General features: G+C 38.1%; 1 protein-coding gene across 13 annotated transcripts in view; it reads left to right on the top strand.

Moving 5' to 3' along the window:
- LHFPL2 (LHFPL tetraspan subfamily member 2) overlaps positions 1-24,759 on the top strand; it is a 129,826-nt gene that overhangs the window by 44,995 nt on the left and 60,072 nt on the right. For 7 of the 13 annotated variants that reach the window (XM_071802892.1, XM_071802886.1, XM_071802888.1 and 4 more), the window contains one exon: positions 19,486-19,538. The exons of 1 other annotated variant lie outside the window; for it this stretch is intronic. In XM_071802892.1, coding sequence (XP_071658993.1) covers positions 19,486-19,523 — 38 coding nt within the window. In that variant the 3' untranslated portion in view covers positions 19,524-19,538. Of the gene's footprint in view, positions 1-4,249; positions 4,272-19,485; positions 19,539-21,769; positions 21,888-24,759 lie in introns of those variants that run through there. 5 more of the 13 variants (XR_011736750.1, XM_071802890.1, XM_065861332.2 and 2 more) reach the window with 2 other exon arrangements.

The following is a 24,759-nucleotide window of genomic DNA, read 5'->3' on the forward strand; positions in this document are numbered from 1 at the left end:
CTCAAAGTTACATTTCAGTGCTGGGGTGTGGCTGTTAAAAATACATGTGATTGTGCTGCATACTGTGTTTTAAAGAGAAACAGAGAACTTCTCAATTTCTTCTGAATATGTGGTGTTTTTGGAGAAGTCTGGTAATGAAAGAAGAGGAGAGGACACAAGTATGAACTGTGTAGAAGGTTCAAGAGGTCATCTTGTTGCAATGAATGTGAAGCAGAGAGCGTCTTTCGGACTATTTGGGTGAGGTTGTACCTTGGCCTGCTCCTCAGTGCCCATGACTGAAGTTTATGATGCATGGTGGGATGCCTTTAGGCAGAGAATGAGCAGTCAGCTTTTCATTAATTTGTAACAGACAGATGGGTGGGAATGTTGTTCCACACCATGGAGAGCATGTAGTGAATTCCTTCAGTGCTAAGGAAGCTAAAAATAATACTCTAGAAAATGTATGCTTTAACCAGACCCTTTGTTTTCCAAACATCAATTTGAATGGGGGTTAAAACTATACTGTGAAAGTAAAAAGAGCAAGAAGTATCCTCCCTCATTGTAGTCTTGAAACTATTAAGCTGTTGAATACATTTAAATAAAGATTTAACATTGGTCTATAGTGCTTACATAGGAATGATTTGAGGAATTTCTCTATACGCTGTGTAAAGATTCTGTTAGAAAACTGGTGTGGTTTTGTAAGCTCTTCATATCCTGGCAGGTATTTTTTTGTACCCTTTGTGCATCTTTATTCTGCAAGGGGACTGGGGTGGATGAGCTAACCCATCTGTGAATAGATGAGTTGCTGAATCCAGTAGCTCCCAGTAGGCAGAGATAAATAAGAGTTGCACGCTAGATAAAACTAGTTTTCTTAGCTGCTGTTCAGAGGCAAAAAGTTTCAAGAAATTTTAATTTCCACAGAAAAGGGAGCAAAGATAAGAGCCATTGATACAGCCCTTTAAAATCTGTGGTGGAGTGGGTCATGTAGTGAGACTTGCCATAATGGGAAGAGAACAATAAAGGAACAACTGTTTGGAGAGTGCAGAGATGTTGTAGCTGAGGGGCCAAACACAGCTGAAGGAGGCTGGTTGCAAGGCAGAAAGAAAGTTTCCAAAAAGCAAGCAGAGACTTGCAAGTGGGACATCTTGGCTATGCATGGTTTTCTTGATCCCAGTGCTCAACTACATTCAAATATAGGGGGAACCAGAGGGAGTAAGCTGTGTGGGCTTTAATATTACTGTGAAATTAGAATGCGTTTATATAATTTTTAAAGCAAATTTAAAAACTATGGATCTGTATGTCTCTTCCTTGCTTCAGAGAGCAAAGATGTAAAAATGCTGGATGGAGCTGTGTAGGTGTGTTTCAGCTACTGCATCTCCTTGAGGAGCAAAAGGTCCATGGCAAGGATGTTCAGGGGAATAAATCTGCCCTCCCTTAAGGTTTCACACTTTTCTTGCTCAGGAGGGAGGCCCGGGCTAGAGCCCTTTCCTACAGATAAATAATTGCACTCTTTTTTTTTTTTTTTTTCCTAAAGGAGAAAAAAGGGAATTACTGGATTATTAAGATGCTGTTCTGCTCCCCATCTGCATGGTAACCAAATCATTAGAGCACTTGTATGTGAAGGTGTGTTTCTGTCCTCTGCAGGGTGGTTCATATTGTCCCAGCTCTCCTGACCACAGGGGCTGCAGCTGGCAGGTCACCAGCAAGGGGCTGCCCTCTCTTGTCCCACTGAAGCTGTGCCACTGCACAGCTGGGAACATAACCCCCTTTCTGTGGTGGGGAAAGGGAGGTTGGCCCTGACCTCATTATTTAGCTCATAGCACTCAAGGAGAAGAATGCTGAGATCTCACCTCTGTTCCAGAGACTGTTCTTTCAGCTTTAAATAGTGAGCAGTTGCTAAACTCTCCGTGGATCTCATCTTGATTTAAACATTTGGTTTTTGTATTTATACTGGGGAGGGGTTGGGGGAGGGGACAGGAAATAGCTGCAAGCTGACCTAGTATCACTAATTTAACCTGCTATGTGTAGATCCCCAAAAGGGTATGCATTAGCTGCAAGTATTCTGTTTTTAAACTACTTTTACTTTGCTAGCCTAGTTCCTTACAGCAAAGTGTACTTTTGAAATCGCTGTGGTGGGCGGCTGTGATTGATTTTGGTGGCTGCAGTGTAGTTTGTGTGTCTGTGAATTCAAGAAAGAAGAAACTGAAAATACTAGATGTGAGGTTAAACTGCATAACCCATACAATGAACTTTATGTATCAGAACATCTCAGCCAGGTAGATTTTTGTGATGTGGAGGTCTGTGAATAGAGCTGCTGTCACTCCTGTGGATGAGGGTCTGGCAAACATAACTCCTTTACTTTTTTGGGGGGTAATACTCAGAAATAACAAAGATGCATTTATCAGAAAAAACCCTCCTTGAAATTAAAACATGAAACAAATGGAAATCCCATTAACATTGTGTTGAACCACGAAAATACTCTTAATTCACAGATATCCTTTTGACTGAATACAGGAATGTGTTTTGTAAAAGGGGGAAGAATTATTGAACTTAAAAGCTGTTTGAGGCAATGTAAACATATTACTTATCCAAAACACTTAAGCAAAGGAAGTGTACCTTTCATGCTTTCCCTTAGGAATTAATGCTTTGCTTTAAGTGGTAGTAATTTACACAGCCTATAAATACAAAAAGTAATGTGAACTATAAGAGACTAAAGGTTTTTTTTTTTCTTCCTTCTTCTTTTAAGAAATGTCTGTCATCTCTTTACTGCTCAAAGCCTTGTTAGGAAAGCAAACTGTATTCTGCTATATTCAAAAGCACTAGTATGATTTTCATGTTCTTACACTTAGGCAATAGCCTTAAATATCAGTTCCTACTGCTTATTATTTATGTTAATGGTGGCTTTAAAGTCATACTTGATTGCTGCATAAGTATGGTGTAGAAAGTTGTGAAAGCTTTTTCATTTGTTTGTCTGTCTTTTTCGGTTTGTAGGATTATTGAAAATGTATTACGGCCTCATGGTTGGCCTCACAGCTTTCCTGTGCAAATCTCGAAGTTGTTTTTTCTGCCGAGAATATTAAGCATAATTATCATATTGTGCTGAGTTTTATAACAAGAATTTTTGTTTTATATTCTAGACAAAAGCATTCAATTTGTTTCCTACAGATACTCACAAAATGGGGAATTCAGGAGAATTCCTCTTTACCTCCTTACCTTTATTCCTCTTTACCCTTTATGGGTAATTAAAGCATCTTCTTCCACTCAATTGTTTTTTCCTTCCCATTTTAGTTTTTTGAATAATTTGTCTAAATACTAACTTAGGACATCTCCATTTGAGATCATCTCTACCACAAATTGAAAAATACTGGTCCAAAGTTAATGTTTAAAAGTAGTTTTGAACAAGGCTGTCCCTTCCATACAGGCAGAAAAATTGGAGTCACACAGGAGCCTAGCAGGTAAAGACAAGATTCCTGAAGAAACTGAGTGTTTTTTATAAAGCCGAAAGGAGAAAAAAAATAATTACTGTCTCTGGCCAGACCATTGGTATGGAGGTGAGGAGCTGTTTGGCCACAGGATCTCTAGTGTTGCAGCTCAGATTTTACCTGGCTGAAAGGCATTTTTGCCTTTGCATCCAGCCAGCTCATTGCTATTGAGAAGCTCTTTGGCTTGTCCATGCAGGGTTGAATCACTGTTCAGTTGTGAAGATCCAGAACAGCTTTCAGGTTAAATGTGTTGTTCTGTGATTATAGAGGATGCTCTTTACTTTCATCTTCAAACAGTGCTGCTTGTTCTGTTCATATTTTTCACTCTTCAGTGGTTTCTTGTCTTGGCATTCAGTTCTTTGAATGTGAGCAGACATTAAATAAAACTCTAAAAAGTTCTAAACAACCAAGACTTGGGCATTCAATTAGTAAGACACTAGTGCTAGAATAAGGCTTTTGAACAAAAAAGGCAGACCCAGAGTAGCAAGGTTCTTGAATGCTGATCATTGAATTGTTCTGTTGTAGGTTGTTAATAAAACTAGACAAGTTAAAGTTTTAAATCCCCTACAATAAATTCACTCCTAAGAAATTTTACTGCAATTCTATGATAAACCTGAAAGTCATAAATATTTATTTTAATGAAGAAACTACTTTTTGTCACCTGCCATTCAGCTTTGGTTTTAAATAAATGTAATTCTTCCAAAAGTTCCACAGAGCTTCTGATGTCGAAGATGCAGAAGGAGAAGGTTTCTATTTTGCTTGTTTGACAGTTGCAGCTGCCTCTGAATTTCATTCTTGCTTGCTGATAAGGTAGGCAACACATTTTATCAAGCCAAATATGCATCTTAGTATTACTCAAGAAAGACGTGAAAAAATACCGACTGTGACTAAAAGCTATGTGAAGCTAAGTTCCTGGCCTCATAGGTTCCTGATCACTGGTCCACATAATCCTTCATATTGTCAAAAGGAATGATCGAGGCAACCAAACTGACCAGGAAAAAGCTTCCCCGATCAGGCTTTTAAAATCATATATAAATATGTTTGGAGCTTGGTTGTAGTGTGATCATGGAGCCATTATATATTATTTATGAAGAAAATAATGTTGATGATTAGAGAAAATGAATCAGCATTAAGTTAAATGATCTTTGATTCTGGTCATTAAAAAATACTTGTTTTGGGAGTAAGATGCTTTTGATTAACTCTGTGGGAAGCCATGATGTTAGACATAAGGTTTGAGAGTCAAGCTTAATAGTGATGTATGCTGTCGCCCAAACCTGTTTATCTTTCATTAAAAGCAAACTATTTAGGCTGTAAGAATAATAATAATAAAGAACTCTTATTACAGACCTATAGGCTTTTAGAAGTATTTTAAACATGAGAACATGCTTTTCAGATAACTGTTCAGGTATTATGACATGTAACCTAATAGAAGAGGTATTAATTCACATTAATATCTCAGATGAATGTTAAAAGTGCCTGGAGCATACACCAAGAAAATAAAGAGTATTTAATATTAGTTTCTGTGGCTCTTTTTTAGTGCAGTTAGATTTTGAATTAATCATTAGGAATCTTTCATGAGTGTATACTCCCTAAGACCACTGTTAGACTCTGAAGTATTTTTAAAAAGAATATACAGTATTATGAAGGCAAAGAAAGGACAGGTACTGTTAGTTAACTCAATTTTTTGAAGTAGCATTTCCTCTAGATTACTTGCCATATGTGAGAACTGAAATACTGTACCTGGCTACACAACCCCAAAGAGCCTTTGCTGGATTAATTTTGTTTCCAGAAAAACGGAAAAAGTTGCAGAAACTTTAGTGTTTATTCTAGTGTATTAGTTATCCTTGCTAGGTATTTGTTGATTGTGAAGTAATCTGTCCTGCCTGTAACTTGTGAAGGTACATACCTTCTGTTAATGGCAGTGGAAACTGTCTTCCAGTTATGTGCAAGTCGTGTTTCTGATATCCATCCGCAGTGCATGATTATTCATAAATCAAGGGTTTTGTCGTATGATTAATTTATTTTCTGCCGTGCTTCTGGTTTACTCTCTATAACCTGTTTCTTTCTTATGTCAAATATTTCTGCTGAGTCAAAGACTGAAGTTTATAAATCCCAACCTTCTGAAGCATGTTTTTTGACCTTGATTTAGAATTTGGAAGGTGAAAGCAGATTTTAGGATCTTAACAGCAGGTGCCCTGGGAATTAAAAGGATGTTGAATATTATTTAAGACTCTATAGAGAAGAATAGTAGTTCTGTCTGATTTCTGGTGGCTAAAAAAAAGCACTAGAGAATTAGAAGAAATGCTTTTATTTAATCCTCTTGGTTTTTACCCTTCTATTACTTATTTTCATCTTTGAGAGCTATTATTTTCTCTCACTTTGAACAGTTAAATGACTGGAGAAAAACCCCACTATAAACTTCTGATCTGGTTCAGAAAGACAGGGATGAGGCTTTTTAATTAAAGTGAAGTTCATGTTTTGCATACTTGCATACTTGGCTGATGTGTTAATGAAGGACATGTTGAGTTTCAAGGAAACTGAAGATGCCGTTTACACAAGCAATTTTTAAAAGTCAGAATAGTAGCAAGCACAAAATAGTCCATTCTCAAAAAGACAAACAGAATGACTAGCCTTGCTGATGCTTATTTTACTGGATGGTATAATAAAAGTTTCAGTGTTGAGCATTTGACAGGTTCCTCAGTGTAGGTGATAGAACAGGATTTCCTTCTTTGTTAAGTACATTTCTTGTTTAGTTATGAAAAGGGGAATCAGTTCAGCTTTGCACATGAATGCTCCCTCGATCAGAATCATCCTCTGATTTTTTTGTTTCTTATCCAGGATGTTGGTATAGAGTATGATTAAGTTCCAAGCCACTATCCTCCCCCTTTGTAAAGTAAACAGCCTCTTTTCTTCGTTCCTGTTTTAATTTATTTCCCGCTTAATTTGCTGTCTGTTGCGTACCGTTCATCCTTCCTTATCTCATAGGAGGCATTAAGTAGCTGCTGTGATATTTTTAAAAGGTATGAAGGGATTCTATTAGGGATTTATTTTCTGTCTGGGTATGTTGAAATCAATTTGATGGCTGCATGTTGTGGTGCACTTCCTCCCTCCCCCACTGCTGGAAACATGAGTGGATTAATCTAGCTCCAAATTGCTGTACGGAAACCCTTTGCACTTAAGTCAAAAAAGTCAGTGCAAGTCTGTGAATCGTTTTATGAAAATACTGGATTGAGTTTCAGGCTTCAAGTCCCTGCTGATACATTAAATTCTTCACGGTATTGGCAGAGGGGAAGCAGAGGACCTTTCTTTAGCTGGATAAATAGGAGAAGTGTCAACTCCAGATGCTTTGAGAGGGAGACTCCAGACAAGCTTTTAGTACGATTACAGAAGGACAAAGTGGAAGAGACCCATGGGATTCCTGTGTGTATTGAATTTCATTTAGCCTTTTGGTCACACTAACAGAAGAGGAAACAAACCAACAACAAAACCAAACACAAACCTATAGGAGTCTTTAGAGTGTATGCATTTGTAGTCTTTTGGATGGCAATATGAGGGTATTGCTTTTGGTTGTTGTTTTTAATATGTTTATATATGCATATGCATGCTGTGGTATTTTAGGAAATGGTATTGGCAGAGGCCAGTCAAGCTAAAAAAAAAATAGAACTACATCTCTTCAGTGTCCATATTACATGGAAGAAAAATTAAGACTCTTCCTTGAAATATTTCCCAACATTTGAAGTAACTGGTCTTGTATGGGACTGACACATTATTTGGTAGCATGAACACTTGGCTTCGGTGCTGTGTTGGCATCAGCAAGTTTGGATGTGTGGGGTTGAATTTTGTTTGTTCACTTGGTCTTTCTCTCCAGACAGTCAACAACTTCTCTAATCTTCTGTAACCTGCAGGGAGCCTTCAGGGATACATGAAATCACAGCTATGGTAATCATGTCTGTATAACCTGCCTACTTTTTATGTATAAATAAGGATATTTATTGTATTTTAATCCTTAGCCAAGCAATATTGCCTATTCTTTTAATGTTTCAGTGGCTTTAATTCAGATTTGATAGGAACGTGTTCCAAAGCACAATGCTGTCTGATCGCAGCATGCTCTGCGTTAAAAATCTTCCCTTTTTGATATTCTTTAAGTTACATGATGAAACTGAAAATATATAATTATCATATGCAGTGGATCCTCTCTGTGCCTTCTGGCTTATGGAATTGGTTATCCTATGTATTTTAAATAGAAGTCCTAATTAAATAATAGATAGCAATTTTACTGAGCAGAAAATTTTTAGAACCCAGTAGTGTCCTTTGCTGTACAAGGCAGATTTTTTTTCCTTTTCTGTATAGCTTCTTTTTACATAAATTCTGTTATTTGATTTCTTCTGCATCTTTTCTCTTTTTCCACTCTAGGAAGTCTCTCTGGTTCTCATTCATGTTCTTTATCTGTTTCATCTAGTATGATGCAGGGTTTCAACACCGGTCACATGTGGAACTACCCAGATTTAACTGGGTTTCCACTCTCACCAGTACCAGCATGGGGGAAAAACAGAGCTGAAAATAATGGCACTTTTTGTTTTACAAATAAAGTGGCTTGGTGTGGTGTGTTGCTGTTGTTTTGTTTTGTTCACTTGTTTGGCTTCTGTTGTAGGGCATGTTTCTAGACCTACTGACTGTGGAGAGAAGTTTGAAAACACCTATTATAATGTGAGGTAATTGCATATCTCTGGCATCCACAGTTTTAGAAAACATCAAGTATTGGGAAGTTCACAGTAACACTGTAGGAGTTGGCAGCAGTATTTGGTTTCTCTGACTGAGTTATCAGTTTGGTGTGACTGAACTGAAATTTTGGCCTTTCTTTGACACATCCTCATAGATAACTAATTGTTACTTTAAGTTCAGCATTAAGTAAAACAAAGATTTTTAAACCGTCTTCCATCTACCCTGAGCCTGTGAGTTTCTTTCTCAGTCACTGTAGATAATGTCACTCTTGCACTCTTTGTATGTATAGGTCAAATGAAGGTCCATGGTAATGTCATAAGACCATAAATAAAATAGTTAACGAGAGGTTCGTTAACCCTGTATCTGATCATAGCCAGTGGCCCAAAGTACAAATCAAATTTACACTGATACTTTCATAGTGTCCTCTGCTCTGCATCTTGAAGATTTACTGAGTCAAAGGAGGAAGTTGTTGCCTTTAGTGACCATAAGTGGATCTGTCCTTCATGAACTTGTCCTGTTATTTCTTGAGCAAATGTGGAATTTAGCATCCACAGCAAACTGTGGCAGACTTCCTTAGCATAACTGCATCTGTTGTGGAAAAGTGCTTTATTGAACCTTAGTTCCCCAGTATGCTTTGATGCTGTCAGCACTTGCATTAGCAAATACAGTGAAGAGTTGTTCTCTATTATTCCTTTCTGTGCTTATCAACATTTTATAGAGATCAAAAGAAAATACATCCTTACCATGTAAATGCGTGATTCATTCAAGAGATGCTGACTCTTATACTGTAATAGCGTGGAACATTCTCTCACAACTGCAGAGCTCCATGACGAAAACATGTATTTTCTGTGTTACAGTTCTCAGGATTTTCCCATTTCTGCATGATTTTTAAAAGTTACCTGACAGGCCATAACATGGATTTTGGCTCTATAGGTGAACTACTGGGACAAGGCTGGATTTTGCTTTGCCTTATTAGTTATAGTGGATGACTTCTCAAGCGTATATTAATGATTCCCATCTGAGAGCATCTTAATTTTTTATCTTAGGAAAGAAACAAAAACATCTAGCAAAAAAGGCTTCTTAGACTCATGCACTTTGGGATACTATTACACATGCTTGTGATTATCCACTCTGCAAACAATTGTCAGAAAAATTCGTCTGTTTTCCAAGTCCCACAGAAGAACAGATGTGGAATTAAGTTTCAAACAATGTACTCTTAATTACTTACATGTGGACACAAAACGAACTGAAGCTCAGTGGGAACTGATTGGATACTTTGTTAGTCTAGCATGGAGTGGAGAATTTACATTTCTCTTAGACTTCATTCTCTGAATGGTCTTTTGAAAATAGTACTAATAAATGAACAAGCAAAGTGTCTGTTCTAGATATTTTAACTCTTTCTAGAGGGCCAAAACCTCAGGGGACCACCTGAACAGAGCTGGGATATATTATGTGTATGAATGTGAAAGAGAGATTGTGTATATACATGTAATTTTCTTCTCTTATTTGAGAGCACTTTTGATGCTGTAAGGGATATTGGGGAGTAAAGTAGCTGTGTGTCATCTGTGTGCTTTCAAAGGAATGATTTAAACCAGCCAGCTCTGACTGTGAGAGATTTCCAGTCAATATTCAATTGCTAGAATACCATAAGAAAGCAGTTATGTCAGAAAACTTGCTCATGTTGTGTTCTAAACCTCAGCTTTCAATTCAGAAAGCTAGTTTTGAGGGAGAAAAGGTTGGTATTTAGTGACTCTGGAACTTACAGCTTCAGATTTTACAGAATTATGATTTTGAATCAGTCCATTGGACAGTCACTGAGACTTAAGGAATTGTTGGATTCTTGTTCCTTGATTGAATTTCTTCATAATTAATAATAAAACTCATGGAAACAGGGCTACTGATAATTGTTCCCAGTGTGATTGCCCTCTCTCATATATGGATAGGTCTTGATAAATTGTGCCTACTAGTAGGGATCTGCATTTTCAGTTGATGCGGAACTGAAACTGTTGTTAAAATATGTAGTTTTGTATGTATAAGATTATTTTCAGTTTGCATTCCTGAACCTGCAAAAAAGGTGGGGGGGAGAACCTACCAAATGTGTTGCTTCTTAAATTTTGAAAAATTTTATTATACAGACAAGATTATGACTTGTTTCCTTGGAAGCTTTTAACCCCTTTGGGAGTTTTAAAATTAGCCTTATCATATAATATTGAAGGGTTAAGAGGCCTGTGAGCTGAGCTGCAGATACTTTTTCTCTGGAAAATCATAGAGTTGCCTCCCAAACTTCAATTGGGGCATAAGATTAGTAGTGATGCATTATCCTACCTTCATAGGAGTAAGAATAGAAGTCCTCCATCTTACTGCCTTGTAGGCTGTTCCTTGACTTCTCACCTTCCACATTCATCATTATGTTTTTTCTGGTAGCAAGCAAATGACCAATGCCAATTAAAATGTCCATTGCTAATAAAATAGCAAAATACAATGTTTTGGGAGATGGAGAGAACAAAAGGAACTTTCAGAAATGTTTGGTTTGTTCCAGAGAGGTGTTGTTTCTTAGCTTGACTCCTGGAGAGCTCTGTGAAGGTTATAACAGAATTTATGTTTGTTTTTTTTTTTTTTAAATCTTTCATATGGATTTCCTGAGGCTGTTTTGCTTTTACTTTGTTAAGTGACCAGTTTCTTCCTTTTCTTTGTTTTTGGGGAGGTCTCCTTGACCTTAGTTTTTCATGTTTTGTTTCAAAATAACCTTCTTTCATGGATATTACTTTGTTTATACACTTTGCAAAAGAAAAAAGAGATAATAATGTTCAAAATAAACATCTTTCTACCCCCGTGTCTTGTTTTTCAGCCTTTGTCTAGAGTGACATAAATGGCTAAGTATTTCATGTTCTTTAAACATGACTTTTTGAATGTAGTCAATGTAGATATCTTGTGCATGATCAAGACTTTTAATAAATGCAGTTGTCTGCTGCCTTTAATAATCACAAGCATGGGACAGAGACAGTAATTCTGTATGTGGCTGGTAAAGCTCAAATGAGAAACTGCGTTTTTGATGTTTAATAATTTGTGAGTACTTTAAATGGACTTGAATGTGTACCTTGGTCTTAACATCAGGGTTTGGAGTGGCTTTATTCTATTAAATACATACTTTCTGAGAGGTGATGGGAAGCTATGCTAATGTACTCTAAAAATGTACCAATCTTTCCATGAGAAGGCCCTTATAAGGGAGTTTGTTGCCTTGATATTGCAGGCAGCCACATTGTATGCAATTCTTTTCAACATCTCATCAGCCACTTACTTAAAACTAGGAAGGCTTCTTGCCTCTGTCTTTGTCATCGAAACGCTGTTGCAGCATCTTGCTCTTTCAGATGGTTTAGAAATCATCTCTTAACCTGCACCTTAAGTGTATTCACAGTCAATTCACAGTTTTGTTTCTGCTGCGATGTTGGCTTTTAATTTAAATATCTCTTCTTTCTTCTCGCTAATTAGCCACCTGCAGTAACTGTAGGAAACAATTATACTTCATTTTTGTCACCATTTTTTTAGGCTAAAAAAGACCAGACTTCATACCTTTTCTTAGCCCTTTTCCTTTAATCAGTACAGTATTCCCTCCGTGTTCCTAATCCAACTTGGATGTCTTCCCCTGCTTCTTGCTTATGGATGATAATTCTTTGTAGTATTCGAAGAGGGACCTCACTGGAGGCTTCAGCAACTGGTAGTACTTTCCTCTGGGCTGAGGACAAGCCTTTTGATATATTCTAAGATTATACTGGCATTCTTCACCCCCCATTTCTTGTTAGAGGTATTGCTGAAGATCAGTTATGAGATGCTTCTGAAGGTCATCCTCAAAACTATATATGCATATTAAGTAACCATTCTCTAGGAACTGAAGCTACCAGTAAACTTTAAAACTCTGTGAATCTGATGGAGAATGCCACCTGAACTGTAAGTAAGATATTTTCTTTTCTAATTAATTGCTTAAATTTAGAAAATGATTGTTTAATGAGAAAGTACAGTGGTTTTGGTTTTTTTTGAAGTTATGAAACAAGCCCAAGTTAAGCAAACTGATTCATGTAACCATCTCAGCCTCTCAGTTGTAGACATGAGGAAAGCAAGGAGTCTTCCTTCACTCCTGCAGTTGTTGATGAAAGTTAAAGGAGAAGACATCAAAGAATTTGTGCTGGTTTGAGCTGGGATAGATTTCATTTTCTTCGTAGTAGCTAGTAGGGGGCCGTGTTTTGGATTTGTGCTAAAAGCAGTGTTGATAATACAGGGATTTTTTATGTTATGGCTGCATTGCTCACACCACGCAGCCGGTGCATGGGCTGGGGGTGCACAAGAAGTTGGGAGGGGACACAGCTGGGACAGCTGACCCCAGCTGACCACAGGGGTATTCCATATCATATGACATCAGACGCAGCAAGTAAATCTAGGGGAAGAAGAAGGAAAGGCAGATGTTTGGAATAATTGCATTTTGTCTTCCCAAGTCACCATAACGCCTGGTGGACCCATGCTTTCCTGAGATGGCTGAACACCTGCCTGCCCATGGAAAGTGGCGAATGAATTCCTTGTTTTGCTTTGCCTGTGTGTGCAGTTTTTGCTTTACCTGTTAACCTTTATCTCAACCTATGAGTTTTCTCACTTTTACTGTTGTGATTCTCTCCCCCATCCCACTGAGCGGGAGTGAATGAGTGGCTGCATTATGCTGAGTTGCTGGCTGAGGTTAACCCATGACAGAATTTAAAAAGTTTTTGCATCAAACTTAAAAGTATGAGTCAGGTAAGCATCCCCTCATGAGTTTCAGTCAGTAATTTAGGGGGTGATCTTACAATTACCATAAACTTTCTTGTACATTGAATACCTTTGAGAATGTAAGGGTTAATCAGTGATAGAAGATAAACAAGCAGGAAGCCCAAGAATGCATACTGAAGAAGAACATGTCTGACTAAAATTTATATTCAGTTACTTGTATAGTTAGAGTTATACAGGTTAGAAGACAAGATAACAGTGAGTTTTACCCTCAGCTGGAGAAGAGGGGTAAAAAAGAGTTGAATAGACTTCTCCCACACACCCCCCAGACATTCCTATTTCAATTGAATCCTTCATGGATTATTCTGCAAGCCCATTTTTGGAGTCTGCAATTTGCCTATGACACTCCAGTTAATCCTTGCCAAGTACCTTTGTCCAGGAAATAGAAAAGGTAACAATGAGTTTGTATCTTTAAAGAATTAATTTATAATAATCTTGAAAGGGAAAAGAAAATCAGAAACAGAGATCTCTTTTTGCCCTCTGAATCAGGAAACCTTTTTAGGTATGATTATTTGTACATCTGTATGTGGAGAGGATCTTTCACCATCTTCTTTTAGGTAGTGAAAAGGATAGTAGAAGTGTAGGGAAAAGAAAATATTATCATTAGGAGCTCATAACTTGCAAAGAAGTTATATCTCAGTTTTACTGAAAAATCTATTTTAAATAATAATGTAAAAAAAAATTTACAGGAATTTAAAGAATAGTTAAAACTTCTTACAAAGTGTATGTTGTGACAATGAGGATATTATCAGCTTCAGTAATAGCTAAACCCAGATGTTTTATTTCTTGTATTACAAGGACAATTTCTGAAAAGAAGATTGTCTGCCTAGCAGCATTTAAGCAAATTGGCTCCAGAGAAAGCTTAAAATGACAAAAATTAAAAAGGCAAAGGAAGGCTTCTTTGTGATAAACAAAACCACAGTTAACATAGTTGCTGTTCAGTTCCCACTGTCCCTGGGGCTAGCTGATTCTTCCATCTATGAACCGAGTATAATTTTTAACTCTTACCAAGCAGTAGCTAGCTCTGGGTTAGCATCAAAGGACTGCCACTTTGTGGGTTTGTAAGCTCCCGTTGGAAAAGCAGGTTGGATGGAGGTGGCTCAGCACTTTCAGAGGTCTGTAGAAACTTGAGGATGTTCTCCACAGCAGGAAAACTGGACAGATAAGGCTTGAGTAAGGATTTTCGTTTCTATAACATGATTTTAGTCAAACATTCAAGAAAAGTATGTGAAAATTTGCTCAGGGTCCCATCTTTATTTAATTTTTCTTTATATTTGGTTTGGGTGTGTTTACAAGACTGAAGATCTGTTTTGAGGCATGAGCTGGAGAAGAGCTGAAAATAAGTTGATCTGCTCTAGGCAGTATTTTTAGCTTTGAATTAAGCTCTTGAGTGCATGATAGACCTGTTGGTTGGGTAATGTTCAATTATACTATTTTCAGTAGGAGGAACTTTGCTAAGAGGTCAAATTGAATGGCCGGAGTTCTAGAATTTTGTCACTTGCTAGACGTGAATCACTGTTGTGCTTCATGATGAAAATGCAGCTTTTCACCTCTAGAAGGTCACAGGTAGTACCTGTGGGTGGCTTAATTTGATTAGCTACTTTTTCTGTGTATTTTTAATTGCATCTATGAAGATGAAAGCTGTGAGGAAAGCATTGAAATTAGTCCAGTATATGCTTTAGGTAAATAATGATGTTTTCCTGACACCATAGAGGAGTTTGAAACTGTGTTTTGAGGACTTGTAACAGCTTGCTTGTGTCTTAGTTAGTCGGTCCCTAGTTCTGTGTTTGGTTGCTTTCTTAGATGCCTTAAATATAAGTGATGTTGAATGTTAAAACAAGTCTGCTTTGCTTTGGTGGGGAGAGGAGGATTGTGCTTTTGACATTTTGTTGTCTAGGTTGAAATCACAAAACCAACAGGTTCCTAATTCAGTTGTGGTGCAGGAGTACTGGAAAATGCAGGAATTCTATAAGGCAATTTGCACATTTTAATGACTGTTTCATTGATTTGTAATGGTCAAAGCTTGCATCACTAGGGTGGTACTCTGAGTGTAACTTTGGCCTGAGAAGGTGTTGGATTGAAAGCAAAAAACCCCCACAGCTGCTGGTTTAAAGAGCATGTGTGATATAACACATCTTTTGTTTCCCAGACTATTAGAAGGGGATAGCTCAGCAGGCTTCTGCAACAGGCTCACGCTGTCTACTGAGCAAATAAGAAAGTGCATTAATTGCTTACACTTCAACAAAACTCCACAGTTGCCATCTCTAGGCCTTTAGAAAAAAATAACTGAGCTGTCTCCCATGGAGTGGTTCTGTTCTACTTCTGCCAGCAGACGGCTTCATTTGTAAAGTCAGCATTTTGCAGGCCACAGTGTGTGGTAATCTGAGGGAAATAATTTGGATGCTAATAATACTCATCAGAAGATGTTATTTATTAAGCCAGATGACATTTTGGGAAGAAGAACAGCCTGAGTTTGCCAAGTGATTCTAGCTTGTTGCTGAGGATAGTGCTGCTGGGTAGAGCATTTAATTAGCAACCCAGTTTAGGGCTCCTGGGGGTCTAATGGGCCTCAGCCTCCCCTGGGTCCTGCCTGTGGGTGCAGGAGCTTGTTTCAGCCCAGCCTGAGGCCATCAGTCAGTGTTGGAGCTGTGTTACCAGAGTGCCTGTTCCAGTCCCAGCAGCTGCAGGGCCAACATGGATCCTGCCATTGCCCATGACAGCTGAGTTGTCCGTGGGACACATTTCTGTCCCCATCCGTCTGCAGGCAGCTGAGCGGTGCTGCCCTGGGGTGAAGCTGCTTTCTGAGTCACTTCTTGACTGGTTCCTCTCAGTGGTGGCCATGCTGCAGCATCCTACTGCAGCTTTATGGCCAAAATGGAGCCAAGGAACAGTTGTTGTGGCTGTGGATGTTCCTGCTGGAGATAACTGCTGCTGGCTTCGGCTGCCTTGGGCTGCCAGAGGTGGTGAGTTGTATGGAGCAAGACGCTCCATGCTGGCTGTGGTGTAACTCACGGTGCTGCCATGGGACAGTGACTTGCCTTATTGCTTTGCTGTCCCTGTGACACAGAGATGCGACTCTAGAGGCATGTTGTAAAGTGAACTTGTTAAGTGCTTTTACACCGCCTTTAAAGTAAACAATTTATGTCCTTTTATCCTTATGGGTAACAGCTAAAGATAAGAGCTTGCACTGATTTCAGTGAGCGTGGGTTTGGGGTCCTGGCTGATATTCTGTGTTCTGAACTTCAAGTTTTATTGCTTAGGTAAAATGAACCCTAGAAGACAAAATTCATTTTAGAGAATAATTTTACTAAAAATAAGTTTGCATATCTTGCTCCAGTAAGTAATGACTGACTTGTTAAAGAAATGTGGTAATTTGATTCACTTATCACTCAGGTACTTCTTGTATTAAGTAACAGGCTAAGAGGGATCTTTCATTCCCGGTGCAAGTCTCTTAATGCTTCTGTATTTATTCTGTTTAGTTTTGTGGGAATTTCTAGGATTATAAAAATGTAATATTTGGTTTAAACATTTTAATGATGTGTAAAACTATGTTGTACTGCTTTTTTGGTTAAGGTGGTGCAGTGGGAAAACAGGCATTAAGAGCAGGGATCAGCAGAGTATTAGAAGCACATCTGGCTTTTATTAGGTGTAAACTTCAGGGCAGGTGCATTTGGGTGAAATATTTTTTGTAGCGTAAAAAAGTGAGAATTGTTTTGTCCTCATTGAAACAGCTTGCAAATTACGTTACTCTGTATGAGATACTCTTTTGAATTTGCTTTAAATTACGTGCATATAGATATGTACCCCGATCTTCTAGGGTGAACAAATTAGGTAGATAATGCAAAGGGCAAAACTGGAGAGTTTTTTACTTTCATAGGTTTGTGTGAAGCAGAGAATAATCATCCTGAGAAGAAATGTTAAAAAAAAAAATTATTGTGTATCTCAAACTCTTAGTTTCTTATGGTCTTCAGCATTGTAATTCCTTTAGACCTTTTTTTTTAACCTCCTAGCAGTGTATCCCTAAAGAAAATACTTTCCCCTTCTTGTTCTGCTCTTATTTCTGAAGGTAGCCTTAATGACGCCTATGGATTAGTATGTTGGTTTTTCTTTTTTAATTTTATGCTGTTCTGCATTGATAGAAAAACAACCTATTGAATGCATTATGTCTATTCATAGTGACATAATTGATCATACAAACCTTTCTGAAGTACTTAAATCTTTGATTTGGATACTTGCTGTTACATAATACATGGAAGTATCACGCAGTAGTATATCTGAAGAAAAAGCTACTTGAAAAGGAGGGTTTAAGATACAGTGGATATACCCGTATTCTTTTTTTTACTTTATTTTCAGTGGGCACCATAAGTATACCCAATTCTTGTGGTTTACAAAGCCAGTGTATGTGACATGGGGATGTTATCAAACCAAATGTGTTCTCGTTACAACGTCCAGCTATCTTCTTCTCTTGCTGACTATAAATAAAAAACTTCAAATCAATGGCTCTGCTATAATTCTTCCTGAACTACAGTAGAACATTATATTTGCAAATGAGAAAGGAGTTAAAAATGAATAATGTCAGATTTTATTCTTTTGGGGGATGGGGGTGATGGGGGGTGATGCAGCCAATTTTACAGATAGTCGAGTAAAAAGGCAGAGATGGATTTTATGTATTTTTTGCCAGCTGTTGTATAAATCTATCTGAGCTATTGCAAAATTTGTAAGACAGAGCTCCTGAGACAAACAGTGAGAACCGTTTGTTTTTTCTCATTCTGACTTGTTTGGGAGGATTTGGGCTTCATTTTGGCCATCTGTGGCATAAGGAAGGTGCATCCTACCTGTGTAGTGACGGGGCAGTGGAAGGCTTGTGGAATTTCCTCTTGTTAGCCTTGTCACAAATGTGGTGGCAAAAAAAGAGCCTTTATTTTTGATATAATGCTTGCTCTCCTTCTTTTCTTTTTTTGGTATTTCTTGTGTCTTCTTGGGCAAGGAAGATAGTTGCCGTGCCCTCGACAGGTTGATGGATCTGTGAGAGAAGGCTCTTCCACAGCCACCTCAATGGGTTGATCCTGTCTAAGCCTGTCCAAACTGTTTCTCTTTCTTAGGGAGCTTAGACTCCAAGCAAGCAATTCTCCTTAAAATTTTAACTTACTTCTGTCAGAGCAATCCATCGTTTTCACATACTTAAAACCGACTGTGCATTTTTAGGTGCCTGCGTCTAAAAGAAAACAATTTGGCCTTTTTTTTTTTTTGTTCATGAAACAGTCTTTGTGTCTGCTAACAGTGCTTTATTTTCATTGCCTTGTTAACTACTTTTGAGACAGAAAAGCTGGAATAATCACAGCTACTTAGTCTTGCCTGTTGTTCTTTTTTTCTGGAGGAATATTCTATGTGCCAGGAATTCAGAGGCTGTTTTAAACTCTGCTTGCCTTTCCAGTGCTCCCAGTACATTTTCCTCTGCTCTTGGCAGCACACTCCTAACAGAGTTCTGCACTAATTTTTCTGTTCTTAAACCATCTTCACCAAGGCCAAATTATCTTTGTTAGAGTCTACTGACCTTCCGACTCACTGTTCTTTTATGTAAGGAGGTGTTCTTCATGTATCCTGTCCAGATGTACGTATAAAAATGGAGAATTTTTTATTCTTGTGGGAAATCCTGTAGTTCAATATCACTGAATCAACCTTACCTTTATCACCTTATTTTGCTGCTTTTTGGTACAGGGAATACAAAACTGGATGGAGTATTCCAGACCTGTAATCCTGGAGTGCTGGCTAAAGGGAGTTTAGTGGAGTTTAGTGGGAGTTTAGGTTGTAAGTACAGACCAGGGTGTTCTTGGCCTCCCATGCTGCCAGGGGTAACTGCTGCTTCGTGTTTAGTCCACTGTCTGCCCAGACCACCAGCTCCATTTCAGAGAGCTCTGCCCTGGGTGGCCAGTGCCTGTCCAAGGGATTAGCCCATCTCAGTCAGGTACAGGACTTTGTGTTTGCCCCTGCTCACTTCCATGAAATACATGTGTAGGGTGGTGGAAAGGGTTTGGAGGTGCATTTCATAAGCTTGTGGCATGAACGTGCTAGGTAGTTCAGGTTTTTATTCCAGTGGTTTAGGATCTTTTGGAGTTATTCCTAAGTCGTGCCTGACTTTAAAATGTTGTTACAAACTGGAATATACAAGTAATTTTAAATATATTTTCAAATCTTGGCATACTTTATTAGTAAAATAGAGGAAGAGAAAAATATGCAATTTTGTGTATGCTTAGTGGTTTATGTGTTACTAATTCATGTGTGCTTGTTTTTCTTAGCTCCTTAGTGGAGTGATGTCTAGAATGCTGCATTTCTAGCAAAACTGAAGTGTCCCCATAGTGAAAAGTTACCCATGTGCATGTAATCTCTTACAAGCAGAGATGTACCATTCCAACCACATCTACTAATCAGGCACATTGTTTTAATGTTTTTGACCCTGTACTTTTCTTACATTTTACATCAATTATTTCCCTAGGTAATGCCAGGCTTCTGAAGTGGTTGACCAAGACCTAAGGACTTGAAACAGTGGTGAGTAAATGAAATTCAGACTATATTATCTGGTATTTTCACTTGTTGCGTGACTCTGGAGACTGACTGCTGTTCAAGGGGTGGAAGATGTGCAGTAGGTTATACCTTTATGAATATTTTCTTCTGAGTACCAAGTTCCTATTCAGAGTATTCATCTGACTTTTTAAAGCAGAGACTGTAGGAAGGCAAAGAGGAGATAGTCTCAGTGACTGCTTTTGATAAGTGAAACCTCCTCCCTACCATCACCTTGACTTAGAAAATACTGAACTTAGTCTTTCAAGCAGAATAGCTAAATCTATACTTGTTGAAGAAGTAACATACAGTGTAGTCTATTGTATTAAATGAATGACACCTGAATCCAGGCTTCTCAGAATGCCAGTGCATACATTAAGCAATTATAAAATCAGACATCATTCTAGAATACATGGAACCCTGAGGTAAGTTAATCAGTTACTGCAAGCTGATTTTTTTTCTTTCTGTAAACCTCCAAGCTTGTGTCTGTGGTTCTTAACTCTGCAAACTGTGATCTCTTTTGAAAAGATAGATCATTGTTGATCCCCTATGCCTTTGCATCCTATGTGCCAATTGTGTACCTGTTGTGACTAGAGAAGACTGCAGGAAGGATCTGAGGAAGAACTTTAAAAATTTCAAATACTTTTTTAAAGTGAGTTTTGTTTAGTAGTGCATTTATGAATATATTATTCACACTTCCTTGGCTGTAGGTGCAGGCCGGCAAAGAGCCTTACAAATCCAGAGATAAACTCACCAACTGATGATTGTACTGAATAATAGTAGTAGTAGTAGTAATAATAGTAATAAGAATACTTTGAAAAAGCAACTGAATTTTCTTGCCAAGAGATAGTTAGTTGGAATAATGCAACATTTCTATTTTTCTGATTTCCATAGCAGAGCCAACTGATGTGAAATATTTTGTGTTTATGAGATCTTGTTTGATTTCAGTGCTGTTGACAGCAAATGTAAGTTTTTAGCATGAGTGGATTTGGTTGCATGTGCTGTTGACTTAGGTGAACGAGAACCAAATGCAATACAGTGAGAAGCTTTTCCTTTTTATTCATCTTCTTTTTTGCTTTAATGACCTCTGAAAATTATGTTTGTGTAGTTCTTAATTTCTATAACTACCATTTAGTTAAAACTTTGAATAAATTTATCAGTTTAGAACATTTACCTTCATGTAGTTCTATATTTACTATTTCCTATCTATTTCTACTTGTATTTTACAAGCAAAAGAAACCAAGTGAATTTTAAGTGAATTTGTCAGTTAATTTTGGATACCTTTTTGCCTACCATATTTCTACCCCCGCTCCCCTGTCCTCCACCCTCTGACAATTCTCAGGACTAATCTGTTCTATCCATGGTGTCCTGGGAAAGGTTGTCAGGCACTGGAACAGGCTTCCCAGAGCAGTGGTGGAGTCACCATCCCTGGAGCGGTTTAAAAACGTGTAGATGAGGTTCTTAGGGACATGGTTTAGAGCTAGAGTTAGGTTGTGGTTGGACTTGATGATCTTAAGCGTCTCTTGCAACCAAAATGATTCTATGATGCTATGATCAGTGCGCAAGTGGAATGAATTGATGGTTTCTGTGCACTTTGCATCCACCTTGTTCCTCCTTGGGCAGAATGAAACTTGTTCTGTTCCTACTTCTGCAAGTGTTTGTCGGGGCATTCAAGAGTACTCAGAATTGAATGGTAGATTTTTCCGGTATTTATATTAGTCCAGTTAGTACTCTAGAATACATGTTACAGGTCGTTGCCCACTTTGAATATGTTCAGTTATCTAAGATACTTTTGGTCATGATGGATACCAGAAAGACTCAAACAAAATCCTATAGAAAAATCTATGTTTTGCTCTTGCCATTAAGTGTAGACTTAATAGGAGTCATGTTAAATTTCAGGATCATGAAGAACTGTGCAAGAAGGAATTGAAACTACTTTGATCCTCATCAACCAGTCCTGTCCTTGCTGAGATACCTTCATGTATATGGATTTATATGGCTTAATTTACCTGTGTGCCAGTGTGACACCTGGATTGGACTAGATGATCTTTTGAAGTCCCTTCCACTCCCTAACATTCTGTGATTCTATAATTTGGTGACTCAAGTGTGTTTAAAAGTAGTCTTACAAACAACTAAATAATTCATGTGAAGCAACTTCTAGTTTTTTTACGGACATTTAATTGCATGACATCAAACTGAAATAATTTCCTTCTTTGCAGAGTGCTGGTAATTGTTATTTTATGATTAGTATGGTGGCTGTTCTGGTGGGATGCTCTGATACGAGGCCCTGATTCACCAGAGAATCAGAAGATATGCCTAAGGACTGTTGAAATACAGGTATAATGCTATTTGTTTAGAAACTAATGAAGTGTTTAAGAGTTTTGCTGAACAGGGGAAAAGCTGAAGCACCAGCTTTTGCCAAACTGGAACCTTGCTCATATTACAGATTATAGGGAGATACCACACGAAACTTTCACAGCAGTTGCTACAGTTGGCAACTGAACTGTGTACTGCATGGAACTCTGTCTGATGTTCGTACCTCGTAGACAGTTTATATAGCTTTATCTGACACCAAATATAGGTATTCATTCTTTCAAGTTTGTTGCTCTTTAAGAAGTTAAAAATTAAAGAGAATTCTTATTAATTTAAAATAGCTTCTTGGGTAGTGTAACACATAATATGACATATTTTATAGTAATGTACCTTGGACCAGTTAAGAGGAGCTAAGCTGTAATCCTTAGCAACGTAACAAAAACACCAGCACATGCATTAAGAACATGAAACTAACTTAAACAACTGCTTGAGCAACTGTCAGCAGCAGTAGGTGGGAAACCAAAGTAAAGGGTTAAGTGTAGTGGTGATGGTAAAATTGCACAGTTAATAAGATTAGCTCTGTGCAAATCTAATATGTTGAAAGAAAATTGAAAATATAACTTTCCCTTCATAACGGAATATGTAAATAATAATACATTTTCTCTCCAGATGTGCTAGTGAGTCTAGCAAAGGCCTAGTTGTCTGAGTTTTCTTCATAGGCATTGCATAAGTTGTCTTGGGAAAATATCTGTAAATAGGTAAGCATTTAATTCCATTAAAAAAATATTCAGTTGCAGTAAAGTAATTAATTAAGTTTTAACTTGAAGCAAGAAATAAACAACTGAGACAAAAATTTAAAGGATAAAATTATCTTCTGATAAGGTCGTAATGAAATCTTTGGTATTTTGCATACTCTTTCCTCTTCTTTTTCTCCCCAAGGTTTCCATTTAATTATAACAGCATTCACATTCATCGTGCTGTAATAGGAGTAGGATACAAGCTTATAATGCCTTTTCTAATAAACATGGAAGATAGACTCCAAAACTGTATTAGGCAACAAAGCACCACTTATTATATGTAAAATTGAAAGAATCAAGAACTGACTGCTTAGTGCAGGGTTGCTAAGCTCTTTCCAGGACCCGCATATCACAGCTGGCAGTGATCCACGCTCCAGTGAGATGCCTCAACCATGGTCAGATGCTGCAGTAGATGTCAATGTTGGACATCTCTGGAAGGCAGCAGGTGTTAGTGTGGTTGGGGAATGTTAGCCTGGGGACTCTGGTGGTTGATAGTGAGACTCATCCCCGAAGACTTGGAGGTTTGATTCCCTCTTTCAATAGCTGAAGTTTCACCAGCCACTTGCCAGTATTTTTGTGACAGGTTGTTACGTAGGTGCAGTTCTTGGACTATGGACTCTTGGCATGCCAGCTGATATAACAAATATTCTCCTGTGTTACAAGAAATCAAATGTTTTGACCAGCTAGTCCAGTTCCTCTTTGGTTAATTAATACTTACCTAGCTCTCCTGCAAAGGGACCCCATTAGCACTGAAGGGTGAGGGCTGTACTTCTGGCTTTGGGAGCAACTGGGAGAAAGCCAGGTGAAGGAAAGCAAGCCGAGTGTCTTTCAGAAGGTCTTTACTTGTGTCTTGATAACTCACAGAGAAAGGAGAGCCGAGGTTTGCTCAAGTTGTTCTGGCTGTCTTACCTATATGCTGAACTTTGCCTCATGACAGTGCTTTGTGACTTCAGGGATTACGTTCTAGGTTTCAAATGAAGCGCTGCCATATCTTAAGCCTGACATTGAAAAATTGCTGATAGTTTTGAGGTGACTAATGGTCCTGTGTGTTAATCCAACGTAGCTCACAGCAAAATACAGATGGGGACAAGGAGTTGATTTTTATGCATTATACATAAGAGCACAGAGACAGGGTGGGTTTTTTACCTGTGAAAGCCGAAACCAGAACTGTAGCTAGTGTTGCTGGTTTGTCTTTTTTTTTTTTTTAATTAAGAGCCAGAGTAAGTAAGAAGTTGTATATTTGTAATGCTTTTCCTCAATCTCTTTTCTGTGTCTGTGCTTTGCTTTTTCGTATAACTTGCTTTGTTTACTCTTTATTTGGAGAACTTTAAGGTGATTTTAAAGCCCTAATCCAAAATTGCACCCCACTTCCATGTTAATAGAAACAAAAATAGCAGTGGACATTTTTTCACTTCCTTTCTTTTTGTCCATTATCAGCAGGGAGAGAGGATGAGTTACTGAGTCAGGAAAATATTAAGGTTTGGAGTTCTTGGGAAGGCGCTGGGAACTTGCAGATGCTGTAAACCACATTGAACTGATAATTTGCTTATGGAGCAACAAATACAATGCCTAATTTTAATGTTGTTATTTCTGGAACCTAGTGCAGTTCTTGACATGGGGATGGCGTGCTGCAAGCAGGGGAGTAAATAGCAATTGCAGTGACAGGAAGGAGTGTGGTGTAGTGGATAGAGATGCCTGTCCTGACTCTTACATTTGATTTTCACCTCAGTTTTTAAGCCGCTAAGTGATATTAGGAAAGTTAATTAATTTCTTACTCTTTTGTTCAGTTTGCAAGGCCTTTTATCCAGATACTGCTCTCAGTTCATCTCACTGTGCTTTGGTGTCTGTGGAGTCCTTCAGTTGCTATAGTATTACTATTTTTACTTGCAGACTTTCTCTCATGCTGTGACATTAACTTTTGGGGATTCACTGTGTGACACTGAATCCTGAACACAACTTGAATATTCATTCTGCAAGAAGAAAGCTAATAATACTATTCAGAGCATGGCTTAGTGTTGCATCTGGTCTTGAGCAACCGCAGGCTGATGCCAAAAGGGGCAGCAGCACTTCAGGCTGTTCTTCCCCTCTCTCACATCAGC

This window comes from Patagioenas fasciata, chromosome Z (genome assembly GCF_037038585.1).
Source record: "Patagioenas fasciata isolate bPatFas1 chromosome Z, bPatFas1.hap1, whole genome shotgun sequence".
In the NCBI taxonomy this organism is placed as follows: Eukaryota; Metazoa; Chordata; class Aves; order Columbiformes; family Columbidae; genus Patagioenas; species Patagioenas fasciata.